The 16,182-nt window shown below is 39.8% G+C and overlaps 1 protein-coding gene across 8 annotated transcripts in view; it reads right to left on the bottom strand.

Moving 5' to 3' along the window:
• Nucleotides 1–16,182, bottom strand: part of FOXP2 (forkhead box P2) — a 314,919-nt gene that overhangs the window by 34,965 nt on the left and 263,772 nt on the right. For 6 of the 8 annotated variants that reach the window (XR_014160507.1, XM_081877923.1, XM_081877918.1 and 3 more), the window contains 3 exons: nucleotides 14,291–14,347; nucleotides 3,343–3,430; nucleotides 1,054–1,137 (listed from right to left, as the gene is read on the bottom strand). Coding sequence is in view for 7 of the 8 variants with exons in the window: in XM_081877923.1 (XP_081734049.1) it covers nucleotides 1,054–1,137; nucleotides 3,343–3,430; nucleotides 14,291–14,347 (229 nt within the window). In the remaining variant the exon portion in view is untranslated. The remainder of the gene's footprint in view (nucleotides 1–1,053; nucleotides 1,138–3,342; nucleotides 3,431–14,290; nucleotides 14,348–16,182) is intronic. The other 2 variants (XM_081877921.1, XM_081877922.1) reach the window with 1 other exon arrangement.

Below are 16,182 nucleotides of genomic sequence, written 5' to 3'. Positions count from 1 at the left end.
AACTTGCACAGAGGGCAATAAGCAATTTATGGAAGGAATCAAGGTGGTAAAAAAGCAGGAATTTTAGTTAAGACTCCTATTTGCAAAAAACAAACAAAAAGGATGTACCCAGCCTGTAAAACCCTGAAGTGGAAGATTAACAAATGCCAACTATTTTTTACTCATCAAGTTGCAAAGTAGACCCTCGTACAAAAATCTTTGAAGTTCACAGCTCTGGAAACACAAGAGACAGACTATTCCGTCCTGTGATATACAAATGTGTATTTTTAAAATGTGGTTTTTAAAAATATCTTATTGCTTTCACCTACATTTTCTGAGTTTTTCAGACTTGGACCCTTCAAGCTCTCAAGTATCCTTATGAAAGAATGGCATAGCATGTATGTGCAATACTCAGATGTTTAAATTGGCTGTTTATAAAAAGTTACCATATAGCCTTCTGTTTCCAAGCATAGACAAGTAACACAGTGTCATAGCTTACGAGATTAAGTTAAAAGTGGAGGCCTTACAAGTATCAGTGCCAGGTGAAGGCCTCACCTGCCTATATCAATGTTTTTACTGACACAAACAAAAAACAGCAACTGTCAGGGGAATTTGAGAATTTATATATTAAGTGGAAGAGTTAACTACAAAAAAATCATTTTTCGTATGTGTACCCTTGTGACTGATCTATACTGAGCTACCCCTCTAACTTTTCCCCTTTACTACTACTGAGTCAACTGAACTTCAAGTTTTTCAAAATAGCTTTCTTTTTAATATCTGTAAGACTATCTCAAAGAAGATATTCTTTCTAGCTTCGGCAGCAAGGCAGTGATTTGTGCACTTATAGGTGTACTTTGTTTAGTGTCACCTATGGCGCAGATTGGATAGATTTTGTAAAAGATAGCATTACTTTTAAAGAAACATACAATTTGACAAGCTATTGCATTTTACCTTCATTTTATTGCCATATTTTTCATCACACTCATTGTTTTCCAACTGTCACTAAATTGTTCATTTTCTTAGTCTGTTACATTCACGGGCCTATTTACTGTTTATAAAGCAATATGCACTTACAGGTTTTGGAGATGGCTTGGGCTCCGAGGGTCGCATGTGCAAGTGGGTCATCATTGCCTGAAGACGTTCCCGTTCTTTAGAAAGCTGTTAAAGAAAGAGTGAGATCAGAAGCATTTTAGAAATGACTAATACAGCTATTTTATTTCGTCTGCTACATCTTATCATTGGAGGCTGTTGTAGGGTAATGGTTCCTGCATATCAAATCCTTATATGTGAGTAGCAACGTATGTACAAAGAAAGGCAACTTTGGCAATTCTGGGGGTCGGGGCGGGGGAGAGGCCCACCTATAGCTTTCCTCCTCATGTTTAAAAGGTCAGGGAAAACAAATAATACTTCATCTTTTTGTCAATAAGAGAATTGAGGTCACCATTGCCTTGACAGTAACAAGTTACCAGGACCATAAATTAGGCGGCCCATAGTGCCTCTTCAAAAATCCTGTGGACACTGATAGCAATGGACTAGTGCCAACAACTGTGAAGGGGTGAAGGGGTCCTTGTAGCACAGTGCCTGCCAGGATTGTCTGCACACTTCATCCATTCCCACCGAGGTCCAGTTAGTGCCCCCTGCAATCTGCCATCATCAATCTAATTCAATAGAGTGACAGGGACCAGGCAGTGTGAAATGCTGAACTCTGCCACTAAGCCGACATCTACACTGCACTGGGTCTCATTACAACTGATGGACCTTACTTTTCTATCAGTCACACAAAAGGGGGGGGGAGGAACTCATAATTGGTCACCCTGCAAGCAGAAACTCTGTTCGGCCTTTCATATCACAGCAGAACCTTTTTATAAATGGTAAACAGCTGCTTAAGAAACCTTTCAACATGCTTCAGAAAACGTATCAGGATTATTTACACCCACCCACACACCTTTTTTTGTTTTGTTATAATCAATTCTCAATTGATTTTTCACAGCACTCAACGGAAGAATCTTTATAGTTTCCGATTCCAAGAGCACCCAGTTATTTAAAACAAAGAAATGAATAATCATGCAAGTTTTTAAAAACTTCCCAAAACTATCACCACCACCACCACCATCAATTTATTTTTTTAAATTCCTACCCTTTATCTGAAGATCACATGGCAGTTTACAATATAAAAACACAAAATACATACCATAATAACAAACAAAGACACACAAAAAAGTATCATGCACAAAAATAAAGACGTTAAGAGCCGTATTCTAGAAAGGTTAATTTGAATACACTTCAAAACAATTAATATGCCTCTGAGAGTCAAATCTCAAAGCTTAATCTTTAAAACTTGTTCTTCAGCCAAATTCATAAAGATGAAGGCTTACATTTTCTGTTAGACCCAGAAAAAAGTATAAAAGAGAAACGTATGCAGTAATTTCAAATGTCCCTGTGTGCATATGTATATGTATAGAGCGAGAGAGCTCACCCTTTCCAAAGGTTTGGGATAGGTAACTAAAGCAAGCTCCCTACCAGTAAAATATTAAATTTCCCACTTGGATGTGAACTTAAAGGCGAGTCCAAGTAGACAGGCATTATAATGCTTCTGGCTTAGATTTCAGTGAGCCTCGTGTTAAGAGGAAGTCACCCACTGAGGGCAGCCCTTGCCCTTGCTATCTGAATGTGCCATACAGATAGCCTCATTAAGAGGATATTTTTGGTGGACCTTAGAAGTTGTATAGGAACAAATGGGAGGAGGTAAACTTACAAATTAAATTAGACGAATTACATTTAAATGTGCCACTATTTTGGGGCCTGTGCTTCACAGATGAAATTATTAAACCTAATTTTGCCAGACCACCTTAAGCATATCTAAGGCAGGAAATTGCAGACATCTGAAATTTGAAGTTTTATTTGATGTTCCTGAAATTTGGGCAATCTAACTTCCCCCCAAAGTCATCCAAATTCTTCCTATGTTTAGGGTACTGACTGGTCTACTGTCCAGTCCATTCAGCTCTCACCTACACCAAATCTTTCCTTGTTGCACTTAAAGTTAGCAACTTTTACAGAATATATGCTTTGGGTAACTTCTGAGAGGGTTTGTGCCATTTGTGCTGTGGATAGCTACTGCTCACAGTTGAGAAAAAAAGCATCACCGGGAGAGCCACCATGTAACAAAAGTGATAATGTGAAAAGGGATAAGCTCCCAAACACCCACAGTCTGTGTATGATTGTTATAATTTATAAAATAAATTTATAAAACAGTAAGTCAGAACTTATAAATAATAGTAAATTATGAATTCTAATTAATAATAAATTCAGAACAAATCATATTTCTTCAAGGAAGTCAAAGTTTTCTAGAAAATTTTCCCAAACCTGTATTTCTAATTGCTGAACCACCTGCATTTGCACCCGACACTGAGCAGTGCTTCTGTCATCCAATGCATGTTCATTATTAAGGTGCCTAGTAAAAGAAGACAGAATAAAAACAACACAACATCAGGAGGCTGTTATAAATCTCCTGAACCTTACTTTTTGCCCCCAGCCCGGCCTAGTTATTAACAGAGAAAGGGAGTTTTCATTTACCAGAGAGGTAGTCATAGACAAGCTAATTCAAGCAACTCAACCTAAGAAGCAACAGACACAACAGGATTGCCCTCTCATCCAATGGTCCAAAACTGCAATGGTAACTGGGAATGACAGAAGCTGTTTCTTCTACCAAACAGCCACAAAACACCACTGGGTGGACATTAATGGAGTTTTGAGTTGTGGAAGTGTCACTCACGGCTGTGTACAAAGGCCCCCAGCTTGAATTAGGCAAATGGACATTCTGAGTTGTATCCAATGCTAGTTCTACACATTGGATTCCCAATGAAATTCATGGCCATGACTAATTTAAGTCCATTAATTTCAATGTGTCTACACTAAGTAGAACTTAAGTTAGATACAAACCTCTGTATCTTCACTGGGCTATGTGACACAGATAGGAGGTGTATGAAAATGTGCAAGTGTCGAGAAAGATCTCACATTTATTTTATGTACCATGTCTTTCCTCTCACGTCTCACCTGTGAGAACTGTAGCGCTACAACATGCCTAAATAGGAATTCTACATTATTTCAACATAATCCCTCAATGGCTTCTCACACCATTATCTTCAAGCAGGCCTAAAACCATGAGTTCAATTGCCGCTCTTTCCACCGTCACCATTACAGAGTTGTGTCAACTGCTAAATGGTTAGGTAACTATGCCAGGAACTGTGCAATGTCGCAAAGACATCTCTAAATGACAGAAATGATCATAATATCTACTTCATAGTGGGGATGGAAAACATGTGGCCCTCTAGATGTTGTTCGACTCCAATGTCTGTCATCACTGACTGCTGGCTATGCTGGCTAGGACTGATGGCAGTGATGTCCAACAAAATCAGGAGGGCTACGGGTTCTCTACAACTGCCTTAATCCTCCTGAATTTGGCAAAAATGCCCATTTAAACAAGTGGTGCAAAGCAATGAAAACTGAACTGTATGATGAGGCTTATTTTCTTGGGTTGCTTTAAAGAAAAGGGATTAAAGGAAGAACAGAGACCAATGGAAGTTTTTTTTATATATAGCAATGGAGATTGTTTTGATCTGAAATGATGAAAGAGGTCAAGTATTATACAGTAGTATATTTAGTAATTTATATTTGGCTTTCTAGGGAGAAATCTTAAGCCAATAATTGTCTTGAGCACAGTGGTAACCACTGTGGCATTACTCACCTGACTTCCCAATAGCAAGCATTGCGGCTGGTCACTGAGAGGAAGAAAGGCAGTATGGTAGGGAGCACACTGTAATGGTACCGGATTGGCTGCACCACTATGCCTGCATCACCCACCCTCAATCCCTCGCCACTCCATCTCTCAGTAAATAGCAGTAACACTCAGTATTAGGAAGCCTGGTGAGCAATGCAGCCTCCCTGACTACTGAGGGGAAGGGCCAGAGATAGCACTGAAAGAAATTAGAGAGGTAAACGTTTAATATTTACTATTATTATTAACTAACAGTCTGGGAATAGAAAGGAAGGGGCTAAGAGAAGAGTGATGTTATAAGCAGAAGATGTGCATGCAAAAGGACCAGAGAGGATGGATTAAAGAAATTTACAGCTGGGGGTAGGGCAGAGGTGAAGTACAAGTTGAGTATGAAAGGATAGTGTGAGAAGAAATTAACTGGGGTTGAGTAAAAAATACTTCCAGAGGCAGGGCTTTTTTTCAGCCAGAACTTGCTGGAAGTCAGTTCTGGCACCTCTCAGGTGGGTGCCATTGCCATTCTAAGAGAACAAGGCAGGCGTTCAGGGTGAGTTATAGAACCTATTTTTCTAGAAAAACAGGACTGGGGGTAGGAAACTAAAACAATAAAAGAAGAAGCCTTTTCCACTTAGAGCCTCTCGATCACCAAATTCTGCCTAAAATGGGGAGGCCGAGTCACAATACTTACAGAACAAATATCTGCTTGAGGAAAGCTGAGCTGTGGAATGCCTTGCCACAATGAAAAGACTGTGGCAAAGAATTAGCAATTTCCAAAGCTGAATTAGATATCTGTAGAAAGTGTTGCAGTGATCACCAGCAGATGTTAAACTCTGCCTCCATCTGCCACCAGTTTAAGCACTGGCTCTGTCCCCACACCACCATTTCGTGACTGGTGGGTTTCTGTAATTTTCAGTCAACTCAGGTGGGCCCTGAAGGTAGAAAGTTTGAGAATCTCTTATGTGGACAGTACTGAGCTAGATGGGCCATTGGTTTGGCTCAGCTTCTTAAAGTAACAAAACAACTGTGCTATATTGTGTTCATCTGAATGTGGAATCTCCCTGACTTCATAATCCATTCTTGGGACAGGCATGAGAGTCCAAAACTCTTAGAACAACTTGATTGGGCCTGAACAGGCTGGTTTTAGACCGAATCAGTCAGCGGTTGATCATGTCTTAGTTTTATACCATCTTGCCCGGAAATATTCTTCCCCAAATAGAGGCCAACTCTGTGCAGCCTTTATTGATTTAAAGGCCGCTTTTGACAGCATCCCCAGAGGATTACTTTGGGGAAAATTAGCCCGATGGGGAATAGACAAAAGACTGTTGTGGCTCATAACTAAATTGCATGACGGATCGGCCGCTAGGGTGAGAATCACTCCGGCCGGCGACCTCTCAAATTCAGTAACTATCAATAGAGGTGTTCGTCAAGGATGTATCCTTGCTCCGACCCTTTTTAATCTATTTATAAGTGATATGAGGGCGCCTCTGATAGATTCTCAAGAAACGATCCACGCCCCCCCGTCTTGCCCAATACCGTTGCCCCCTGCTACTCTACGCAGACGACGCAGTGATCCTATCCTTCTCAAGAGTTGGCCTTAGGAGGGCATTAAAATTTTTCGATGTTTACTGCAAATCAAATTTTCTTACAATTAACCATGTCAAGTCCAAAGTCCTAATTTTCACCAAAAGTCGAAAAATCTATAATTGGAGAATAGACGGAAAAGCCATTGACCAAGTCTTTAAATTTCAGTACTTGGGAGTCCTTCTCCAACACAACATGGGCTGGAAGGTCCATCTTGCTTATGTATTAAACAGAGCTAAAGCCCTCTCCTTTGCGCTACTGCGCTTTTTCTTTTCAGATGGGGCTTTCCATATTCCATCAGTGTTAAAAGTTTTCAAGGCAAAGGTGATTGCAACAATAGCATATGCAATCCCAATATGGGGGTCCTTTGTTAATCTAACCCATTTGGAGGTAATCCAAAACCAGCTTCTAAGAAGGCTGCTAAAATTACCCAGGTGTGTAAGCAATACTACTATACGACTGGAACTAAATGTTACATCTTTAGAAACCACATTATGGAAATGCATCCTCTGTTACTGGTTGGCATTATGGCATAAACTTCCAAATCTCCACTTGATACAGTGTCTCTGGAGAGATGACTTCCCTAGCCCCTGGGCAAAAATAATACATGGGAAACTTGAGTCCCTTGGACTATCTCCATCTGAACTATTAAAATTGGATTTAATCTCTGCCAAGAGAATTATAACTCACAAATTAGAGGAGATGGATTTACAATTTAATATTGCGACAGGTGGTGGCACTTGTTCGCCGATAAACCTTGGCTTAACACCACCAACGAAACTTCCATCTTATTTAACTACCTTATCTGTGGTGACGCACAGGTATGCCTTTATAAAGGCTAGATTCAATGTTTTCCCATCAAACAGATCTCACTACTCTGTGACTGTAAACGTGGATCTATAGAATCGTTATATCATATACTCTTCTGTTGTCCATTACATTCGGCTTCACGGTCCAAGTTTCTGGCCCCATATTTATCGAGAATTGCTGATGGACCTCAGGAAGCCCAAATAATATACTTATTAAATGACGAAGATACAAGTAGATCCCTTGCAGTCGCTAGATACCTGATTAATGTTTTATTTCAAAAGAGGAGAAATGGATCACTGTATGACTCTGACAGCTTAGCTAAACTTAAGAAGCATTAATAAGTGCCAGAACTAAGACGCATACCCCCCCAAAATCTGATGGATTTGAATTGCGGTTTACACAGAGGGAGCTTACTGTGTATAGTGTTTACTTAACTGAAGTAAAATTGGGTTTATATGGGTGTTTTAACTTGGAACTGTTTAAATTGTATTGTTTATGGATAAATTTGGATGCATTGTATTCGTTATGGGCCAATGGCCGTAATAATAAATCTATCTATCTATCTATCCATCCAAAACTCTTACCATGTTGAGATTTCTCCCTGGAAAGTTGGTATTTAAAAAACCACAAGTGGCCTTGTCTACAAATGAAAACAGACAATTTCACTTACTTGCTTTCTCAAGCTTCTGAGTAAAATCATAATTTCCTTCTAGAAGCAGGTGTAATGCTTCAAGAACAACCAGCTGTGTAAAACAGTTTATTTTTTATTTTTTATGGTTAATCATGGTCTAATGACTGATCTCAAAATTACAGTAAACAGATAGAAAGTTAATTGATGTATTAATTTGCTGTGTGACACATCACAGAAGTCTGGCCTGCACTTTACAGATATTTTTAAATTATGCCTATGATTTATTATTGTAATTAAGATCTTAGCAGTTGGAGGGTTAATGTGATACAAATCCAAATTATTCTCAGATTTCCAAATAAATATGGCAGGGTGATTTTGAATCTAATAAATATGGGCATTGGTTTTTAAGTAAAAATGACTAAAACATACAGACAGATGAAACATAGGTATGTATGAGAAACTATTGCCCCCAGTATCCAATACTTTGTATACTCATGTATGTGTGATGCATGTTGGAGTCATAAATCTCTACTGACAAGAAATTTGACAGCTGCACTACATCCCTTAACTGACAGTGTTAGCAAAGCAAGTGACAATAGAGGTAAACACAGCCACAGAAGACTTACGGTATCAAAGCAAAACTTAATATATAAGGTTGTATAATGCTGAAATGCAATGTAAAGAGAAGCTAAATGTGCCAGTACAATTATGCACAAACAACAAACTTTTGTAGCTTCTCTCCAGCAAGTAAATGCCCAGAAGCCTCTTAACAGAACCACACTGATCTGCTTGTAGCTTTGCTTGCAGTGGTCTCCAGAGAAAGCTGACTTTAAGAAGCGTAATAGGCTAAAATGGCCTTTTTATGCTGTCATCTATTTAACAAGTTGATTGAGGGCCAACATAGTCCAGTGGCTTGTAGATACAGTGCTAAGCTTGGAAAGGGCAGACCTGGCTTCAAGTTCCCTCTCAAGCATGAAGCTCAGTGGGTGAATATGGACTTACACCTTGCCTCGCAACCTAAGCTACTGCACTGGGTTTTTTGTGATGGTAAGTGGAGTGGGTTGTACTCTGCCTTGAGTTCATCCTGAAAAGGGAACAACTAAAGTGTAATATTCCCAATATACTTAAATATGTTTTGGCTTTATAATGAAACATAAATTTGGCTTCATATATCTAACAGTCTCAACTCAGATCTGCAGTTGTCACATAATATGTGGGATCGCTTTTTCAAAAGCCCACCCCTTATTTGTGGGTGTCTGTGTGATAAGACCAGAAGTGATAAGACTGATAAGGCCGTCAAGTCCTGAAGGAAGACTGGCTCTTGAGAAAAACCCATCTCAGCCCCTAATAGAGTAACATACCAATGGAATTTGAGAAGAATCAAGTGGGGGTCAAGAGAAAAGCAGCAGCTTTATTGGAATAGCTCTAAAGCAGCCTTCACCACTGAACTCAATGGGACCTATTTCTGAGCAGACTTTCACCCAAGACTCAGCACGTTCCACTGCCTCCTCTTCCTTGTGCCTGGATATGCCTGATTTTCAGGGAAGAGGAAGAACCTCTATACTGGTTGGTGCTATGAAGGAAAATGAGAAGAAGAAAGAACAGAAACAAAATAGGGGCAGGGGTGAGAAGATGGAAAGAGACCCAACAAGAACAAGCAATAGGAAGAAAATACATAGAAAAATAGGTAGAAAGTAATGAAGGAAGACCCAGCAAAAAAAAGGAAAGCACACTAAACAAAGGTTTTGTCTATAGCCATACTACCCTGAACACGTCTGATCCCAGAAGCTAAGCAGGGTCAGGCCTGGTTAGTACTTGGATGGGAGACCGCCTGGGAACACCGGGTGCTGTAGGCTTGATTGTGGACTCTCCTTCCTTGGAGGTCTTTCAGCAGAGGTTGGATGGCCATCTATCATGGATACTTTAGTTGAGATTCCTGCATTTCAGGTGGCTGGACGAGATGACCCTTGAGATCCCTCCTAACTCTACAGTTCTATGATTCATTCTATTGGATCAGCCTGCAGTATGTGTAGCAGCCAAAGGCTTTGAAATGGCACATGGTTTTTAAACACTCTCGTTGTTGTGTTTAGTATTTTGTGTTTTTATAGTGTAAGGTGCCCTGTGAAGGGCAGTATTTCAAACCAACCAACCAACCAACCAACCAACCAACCAACCAACCAAATCATAAACATTCTGTTTCATCTGAGTGGGGCTTAAATTTCTTATGGGTGCTTTTGTAGGGAACTGGACTGGGGAAGAGAGGCTCTTGTACACACACAAAAACTGTTCCACATCTTTCTTTGTATGCAGATGTGTGCAGAAAGCAGCAACCCCTCTTCCACCTCAGCAGATGGGTCACCTCTCCCATCTATTGTTTTTGCTGCTGTTGTTACTATTATTAGCTAGCGGAACAGAAACAGAAACATTTCTTTCCCATGATCATCTGGTTGCACTTCCCTCGCTCTTTGGCTCTGGAGGTAGATGCATTCAGAGGACATCCTCCGCTTCAATAGTGCTGCCACTGCGCTCAAATTACAGCCCTGAGCCATCAGCCAGTAAGTGAATACAAGAACTGAGGCTCTACCACAATAGGAAGTCCGGGGGGGGGGCAAGGGTGGGAATTATAAGCTCAAAGAAAGAGCCCCAGCAGGCCCCTAGGTGAAGGCCAACGAGAGTGCCAGATTACAAAATAGGCGGAGCAGGCACCGATCTATGGGTCTTTTAGGGGTCCTGCAACAACGGTTCAAAATAATATTGATCTGATCTTGAAATAAAATTACAATCAAGTTTTCTTAGATCAATGTTATCCCAATAGAGCACATGCACAAGAAACCTCCAGATATGAAGCTTTCTGTGAGTTAGTGTGCTCAAAAATGTAATAGGCGATAATTTGCGAGGGCCCCCCTGAGATTTCAACTGCCTAGAGGCCTCCACATGGTTTAATCTGGCACTGGCCCAAACTCCTCTTTTGTAGCCTGAGTGAGATGGAGAGGATTCATTTGCAACAACTCAAAAATAAACTTGGGACACAGGCCCATGTGCTCATGCTTAGGGATATCCAGTCAATGTGCAGAATAGCTTACATGTGACCTGTGTTGGTTCTGCAGCTAGGGGATGTCAAGCCAGAGTCAGCAACATCCTGCTAAACTTTACTTGGTAGAAACTTGTAAAACATCAATGGTGATATCCAGTGTGAAATATCAATGGTGATATTCATAATCAGTAACAGTAGTAATTTAAGTCCATTGATTTCAGTGGGTCAACTCTGAGTATAACTTAGTTAAATATCACCTCAGGTCTGCAGATTCATTATTTTCTGGGAACAATTGGGAAATTGAGGATATTTCCTGAAGCTCATGTCTATGACAGGTTGATTCTTGTCATGAGAAGTCATCCATACAGCTAGTTACATTATAACTATCTACAACACATATTCCGGAATAGAGCTACAACTATAATGGGTCTATTCGGAAGTAAACAAGCTGAGGATTCGAATCTTATTCATTTAATATGTTATTTTGCTAGATGTCAATGTTACTGAAAACCCAATGAGTCTTGCTAGATGTTTCCCCAACCGAGGGAGAACGTTGGCATGAGGTGGCTGAAGTGGAGCTATTTGCAAAAACAAGGTCATAAACTTGTAAAATGTTTCTATAAATAATGTATGATAAGCACATTGCCAGATTTGAGCCACCCTCCAGAATCTTGAATCACTGGAACCTCCAGAATCTGTTTGGGAATGTCAAAGGCAACCAAAGTCACAAATGAAAGAGTGCCTCTGAGAATGTGAAGCAATAATAGCCAGCTTGCTCATGTGTTGGAATTAGGAAAAAGGTGTTTAGGTGTCTTCAGAACAGGCTAGTTCCTGCCGCCCTTTTTAAATAAACCAAGCGCTAGCTAAACAGATATCCACACACAGATCAAATTATATTTGCAGAAATATCAATTGCAAGAAGATCCACATTTGTAAGATATAGGTAACATTGTTAAGGCAAGGTAGAGAACACAGAAGATTAGTTGTGAGGATGTACTAGAGAGTAAGCAGGATGCTACACTTTAGTAGAGAGAATCTATATTGGCGTGAAACAAAAGGAACTGGCATCAATGGAAGTTAGAGTGGATTTACTTTCAGTTAAGTTTCCAGTGGACACCTAGCCATTTCAATTAACCCCTGTGTAACTTGGTACTCTTGTCAGTCTCTCCTTAGAAGAATCCCAGGACTAAAATAGCAGAATGCCAAAGGTCAGGGCAGAGGTACCCTGGCAGTGGTCTGTGGGGGAATTGAAACAGAACCTGTCTGAACTAAGTTCAACTCCAGGCAGTACTATTCTGAGCCTCACTTTAATGAGCACTAAAAAAAAAAAAAAAAATCAAAAAAAAAAAAATCACCTAAACATATTCTAACCAGAGAGGATCACAAACTATAGTTACTTCTCTTACAACTAACCAAAGTTTGCTGGAAATCCTTTTATAGTGATTTTTCTAACAAATGTTTATAGCTTGAAACTAACTTTTCCTATGCTTAAAATCAGCATAAATAAAATTTAAAAGATTTGACTCCTCACTTTTTGAAGGAACAGTTAGAACTGTACAAAACATATTGAAATTAAAGATGTTACTTAACTGTATTCTATAATAATTATCATTTGTTTTTAACTAGGGATCGATCAACCTAATTCCAGTCAGTGTTAATTTTACATGTGTTCATCTCTAAGTCTTTTTTGTTCTGTTTCTGCAATAAGCTCCATTTTTAACATCAGCATGAAAATCTGTATTTAGATACATAATTAATATATCCAATAATATATATTTAAATATGCATTTGACCTCCATGTGTGCATTTCCAAATATGTTTCTACCCTAAGACACACATTTTAATGCATTTTGGTGCAGTATTTGAACTGAGAAGAATTCAGGGAAGTGCAAAATCCAAAGGATTTTATGGGCCAAACCATACACTAGTCTGGGAGATGCAAACTGGGGCACTCGACACAGAAATTTACAGAAATTAAATTCCTCAAGCATCTCAGCTATGGGTAGTATTTGTTACTACAACAGACCTTTCTTTATTTATTCTTTTGGATTAAAAGTACCCTGTCTTGCATAGATACTGCATGTAGCATGCAGTACTCTGTACATGAGTCCTGAATCCTTAAAACTGTTTGAAAGATATTTGTACACACAGAGGACAGAGAAGATTAGTTGAGAGGAGACACTGGAACCTGCAGGCTAGAGTTGTGTACTGACAATAGCTACATGGAGATTTGAGATACTGAGTAGTGTCTAACAAAGCAGTTCCATTAGTGTATAGACTTCTGACTGTGCAAGAGGGTTGCCCCTCCCTCCCTCTCCCCACATGCTCCCTAAATGTGTTCTGGGGGTCCCTCAACACTCCAGAGCAGATCTGAAAAGTATCCATATGGGGTTTGAATTTTCAGGGAGGTGATGGCTGGGGCGGGGGTGAGACCTTTTGTCCTTGGCAAATATGGATTCAGGCTGTATGGTAACAGATAAAACAAACATATGTCACAATCATGCCCATTCCATTAAATTTAAGTTTCAATTGAAAGTGGCTACATTACATCCCTTGTCATCTTTCTTACAAGATGCACATTTCTGTTAACTCCTCAGATGCAGTGTGTTAATTTTTCAGTTGGTTCTTGTGTGTCTGGTAGCTCTGATCCCTGTGTAAGCATACGTATTGGTTTATTCACATAAATAAGTAGAAGGTGAACCCCTTTAGAATATAACATTATATTCAGTAATGAGAAAGAACAAGGAACTGCTGTTGTGTTTGGAAGTAGCCCGATATTAATTTCTATCTTGTTTATCGTAGACAACACAGCATCTGGTCAGAATCAAAGTTTTCCATTCTAAAAATTGACAATATTGCATTTGACAGGCCTGCTTTGGGGAATGGGAAAGTTCCAGGGGTCAGCAAACTTTTTCAGCAGGGGGCCGGTCCACTGTCCCTCAGACCTTGTGGGGGGCCAGACTACTTTTTTTTTGGGGGGGGGAATGAACTGATTCCTATGCCCCACAAATAACCCAGAGATGCATTTTAAATAAAAGGACACATTCTACTCATGTAAAAACACGCTGATTCCTGGACTGTCAGCGGGCCGGATTTAGAAGGCAATTGGGCCGGATCTGGCCCCTGGGCCTTAGTTTGCCTACCCATGGTTCAGAGTATTCTAAATTTGTGTACAACCCTGCTAGTGGGGTGTAGGGTGGATATATTTTGCAAGTGGCACTGTACTTGCAGCATGTATGCTTTGGCTTTCCGTCTTGCAAGGTCCCTGGTCAAACTGTTTCTTCAAGTTTCCATAGCGCTTAAAGCAGTGATTTGGAAATACTGAAACTAGTAGCCAGCACATCAACGAGCTCTGCTACCGTCAATGTGAATAAGTGTTGGTGTACTTGTCATGGACTCCTGTTGGACAGTGCCGATTTTGAGGAATACTCTCTCCCCTCCCATGTTTGGAGCAGTTTTGTTTTCGAGAGGGTTGTTTTTTTACCTTGGATTTACGAACATGAAAGGATGGGTCTTTATCCACATATTCACACAGGTAGTCCTTTAAAAAGAAAAAAGAGCGGTATGCTACCTCTCCCTCTCAGAAATACCTCACCATTCAAGAACATTTCTCTTTCTCTTTCTTAGAACCCCTTAGGAGTGAATGTGAGTAGCCCAGAATATGCTTGCAATCATTTTCACTAGTCTGTTGCATTGCATGGAACATGGAGAAGAAGCTGAAATCAGGAATTAAGAAACAAACAAACATCCCCCCGTACCGCCCTGGAGTGAGGCTCCCACAGTTCTAATATGACTACACTATTTCTGGGGGAAGAAGGCACTCCCACGGTTATTGTGAAATGATTGTCCTGTACACAGCCCGGGAATGACAACTAGAAATAGAATAACAATACCTGATGAATGCATTTCTACTTCAGACACTACTGGAAAAGCATGCTCTAAGACTCTAATCCAATGATGTGCGCACAGAACCCTATTTAAAAAGCTAAAACCACACTAAGTGGGTTTTGGGATATAAAAGGGGTAGTGAAACTGCCTTGGTTGGTGTAACACTTGACTACACGGACAGGCAGCAGCTCTCTATATTTTCAGACAGGGTGGGGCTTTCCCACCCCTACCTGGAGATTCCAAAGAATGAATTTGGGGCATCCTGTATACAAAGCATATGAGAAGGGGACTGAACACAGCACTACCACCTTCGCCTCTTTAATCCCAGGGATCTTGGCTTTTAAACAAGGGTTCCATATGCAGAGTACCAGCTTGTGGATTAGAGATGGAAAGTGCATGTGAAGCTTCCAGTCCAGTGGTGTGATTCACACATAAAGAAACCGACATCTGCATACATTGTGATCTAGCAGGATTGGGGCAAAAATGTGTTTAGATTTTTCGTTCCAATTCATCTCTGTATATTTAAAGAACTAAAAACCAGCAAAATGTTTGCATTTATGTGCTCAAGTCTCAGAGACCTATTCAATTTATCTGTGCTGCTTTTATTAGGCTAGCGACTGTAGACTACAATAATAGTCAATGAGGTTTCGTCTTGATTGAATTTTTCAGCGGAACACAAAAGAACCTTGCCATTAAAATAGTCCTTTATTCTCCTGTATGAAGGCGAAAGGTTTTTAAAGTGTTGTGATGTTCAGTAATGAGCTTCTATCTAAATTATCATTGGTGACAAACTCACAAAGCACTTTGAGGACACATAGTTATGAAATGCCAGAGCTGCCACTTTCTTTCCTGTAATTATAGGCTAGCTTGCAGCCCTTCAATGATCATTTATAGAACAGCCTCCAGTGGATTACTGAGAACTTGAAAAACACATACATACCTCTGCCACATCTCTCTTCTCCTTTCCTTGCTATTGTTTACCAGTGATATGTAAAATAATGGGGCCTATTCATTTCCCCGTCTTAATTATGCCAATCAAAGTACAGAAATAGCGTTGGATATAAACACAATGCAAGGGGACTAAATAAATAGGCTAGAAATTAACATTAAATTATGAATTCATGTATTTATTACTATTTTACACTCAAATTATTCTCTTTTATGCTTTTTACAACCATCTCAGGTACATATTGCTGTTCAAAAATTCTCTATGATTTATAAATCAAGAATGAGATAATACTGAAAAATGAGAGGATTGGTGGATTTTCTCAGTCAGTGCCTAATTGCTGTTTCAAAATGCATATGCAAAGGGACATTTCATTAATCATTTAATCATGTCCCTTGCAGGAAGTTGGAACTAATGTTGCAAATACCCTTTTCATATGAATGCTCCATAATACTATCTTATGCATTTGATATATTGCATATGTCATAAATTATAGCTGCTTCAAAAAGAACCAAGTGGGTTGTTATCCCTGAAGATGCTTG

The sequence above is a fragment of the Podarcis erhardii genome, assembly GCF_964252035.2.
Source record: "Podarcis erhardii genome assembly, chromosome: 10".
NCBI lineage: Eukaryota > Metazoa > Chordata > Lepidosauria > Squamata > Lacertidae > Podarcis > Podarcis erhardii.
This window is presented reverse-complemented; position numbering and strand designations above follow the sequence as displayed.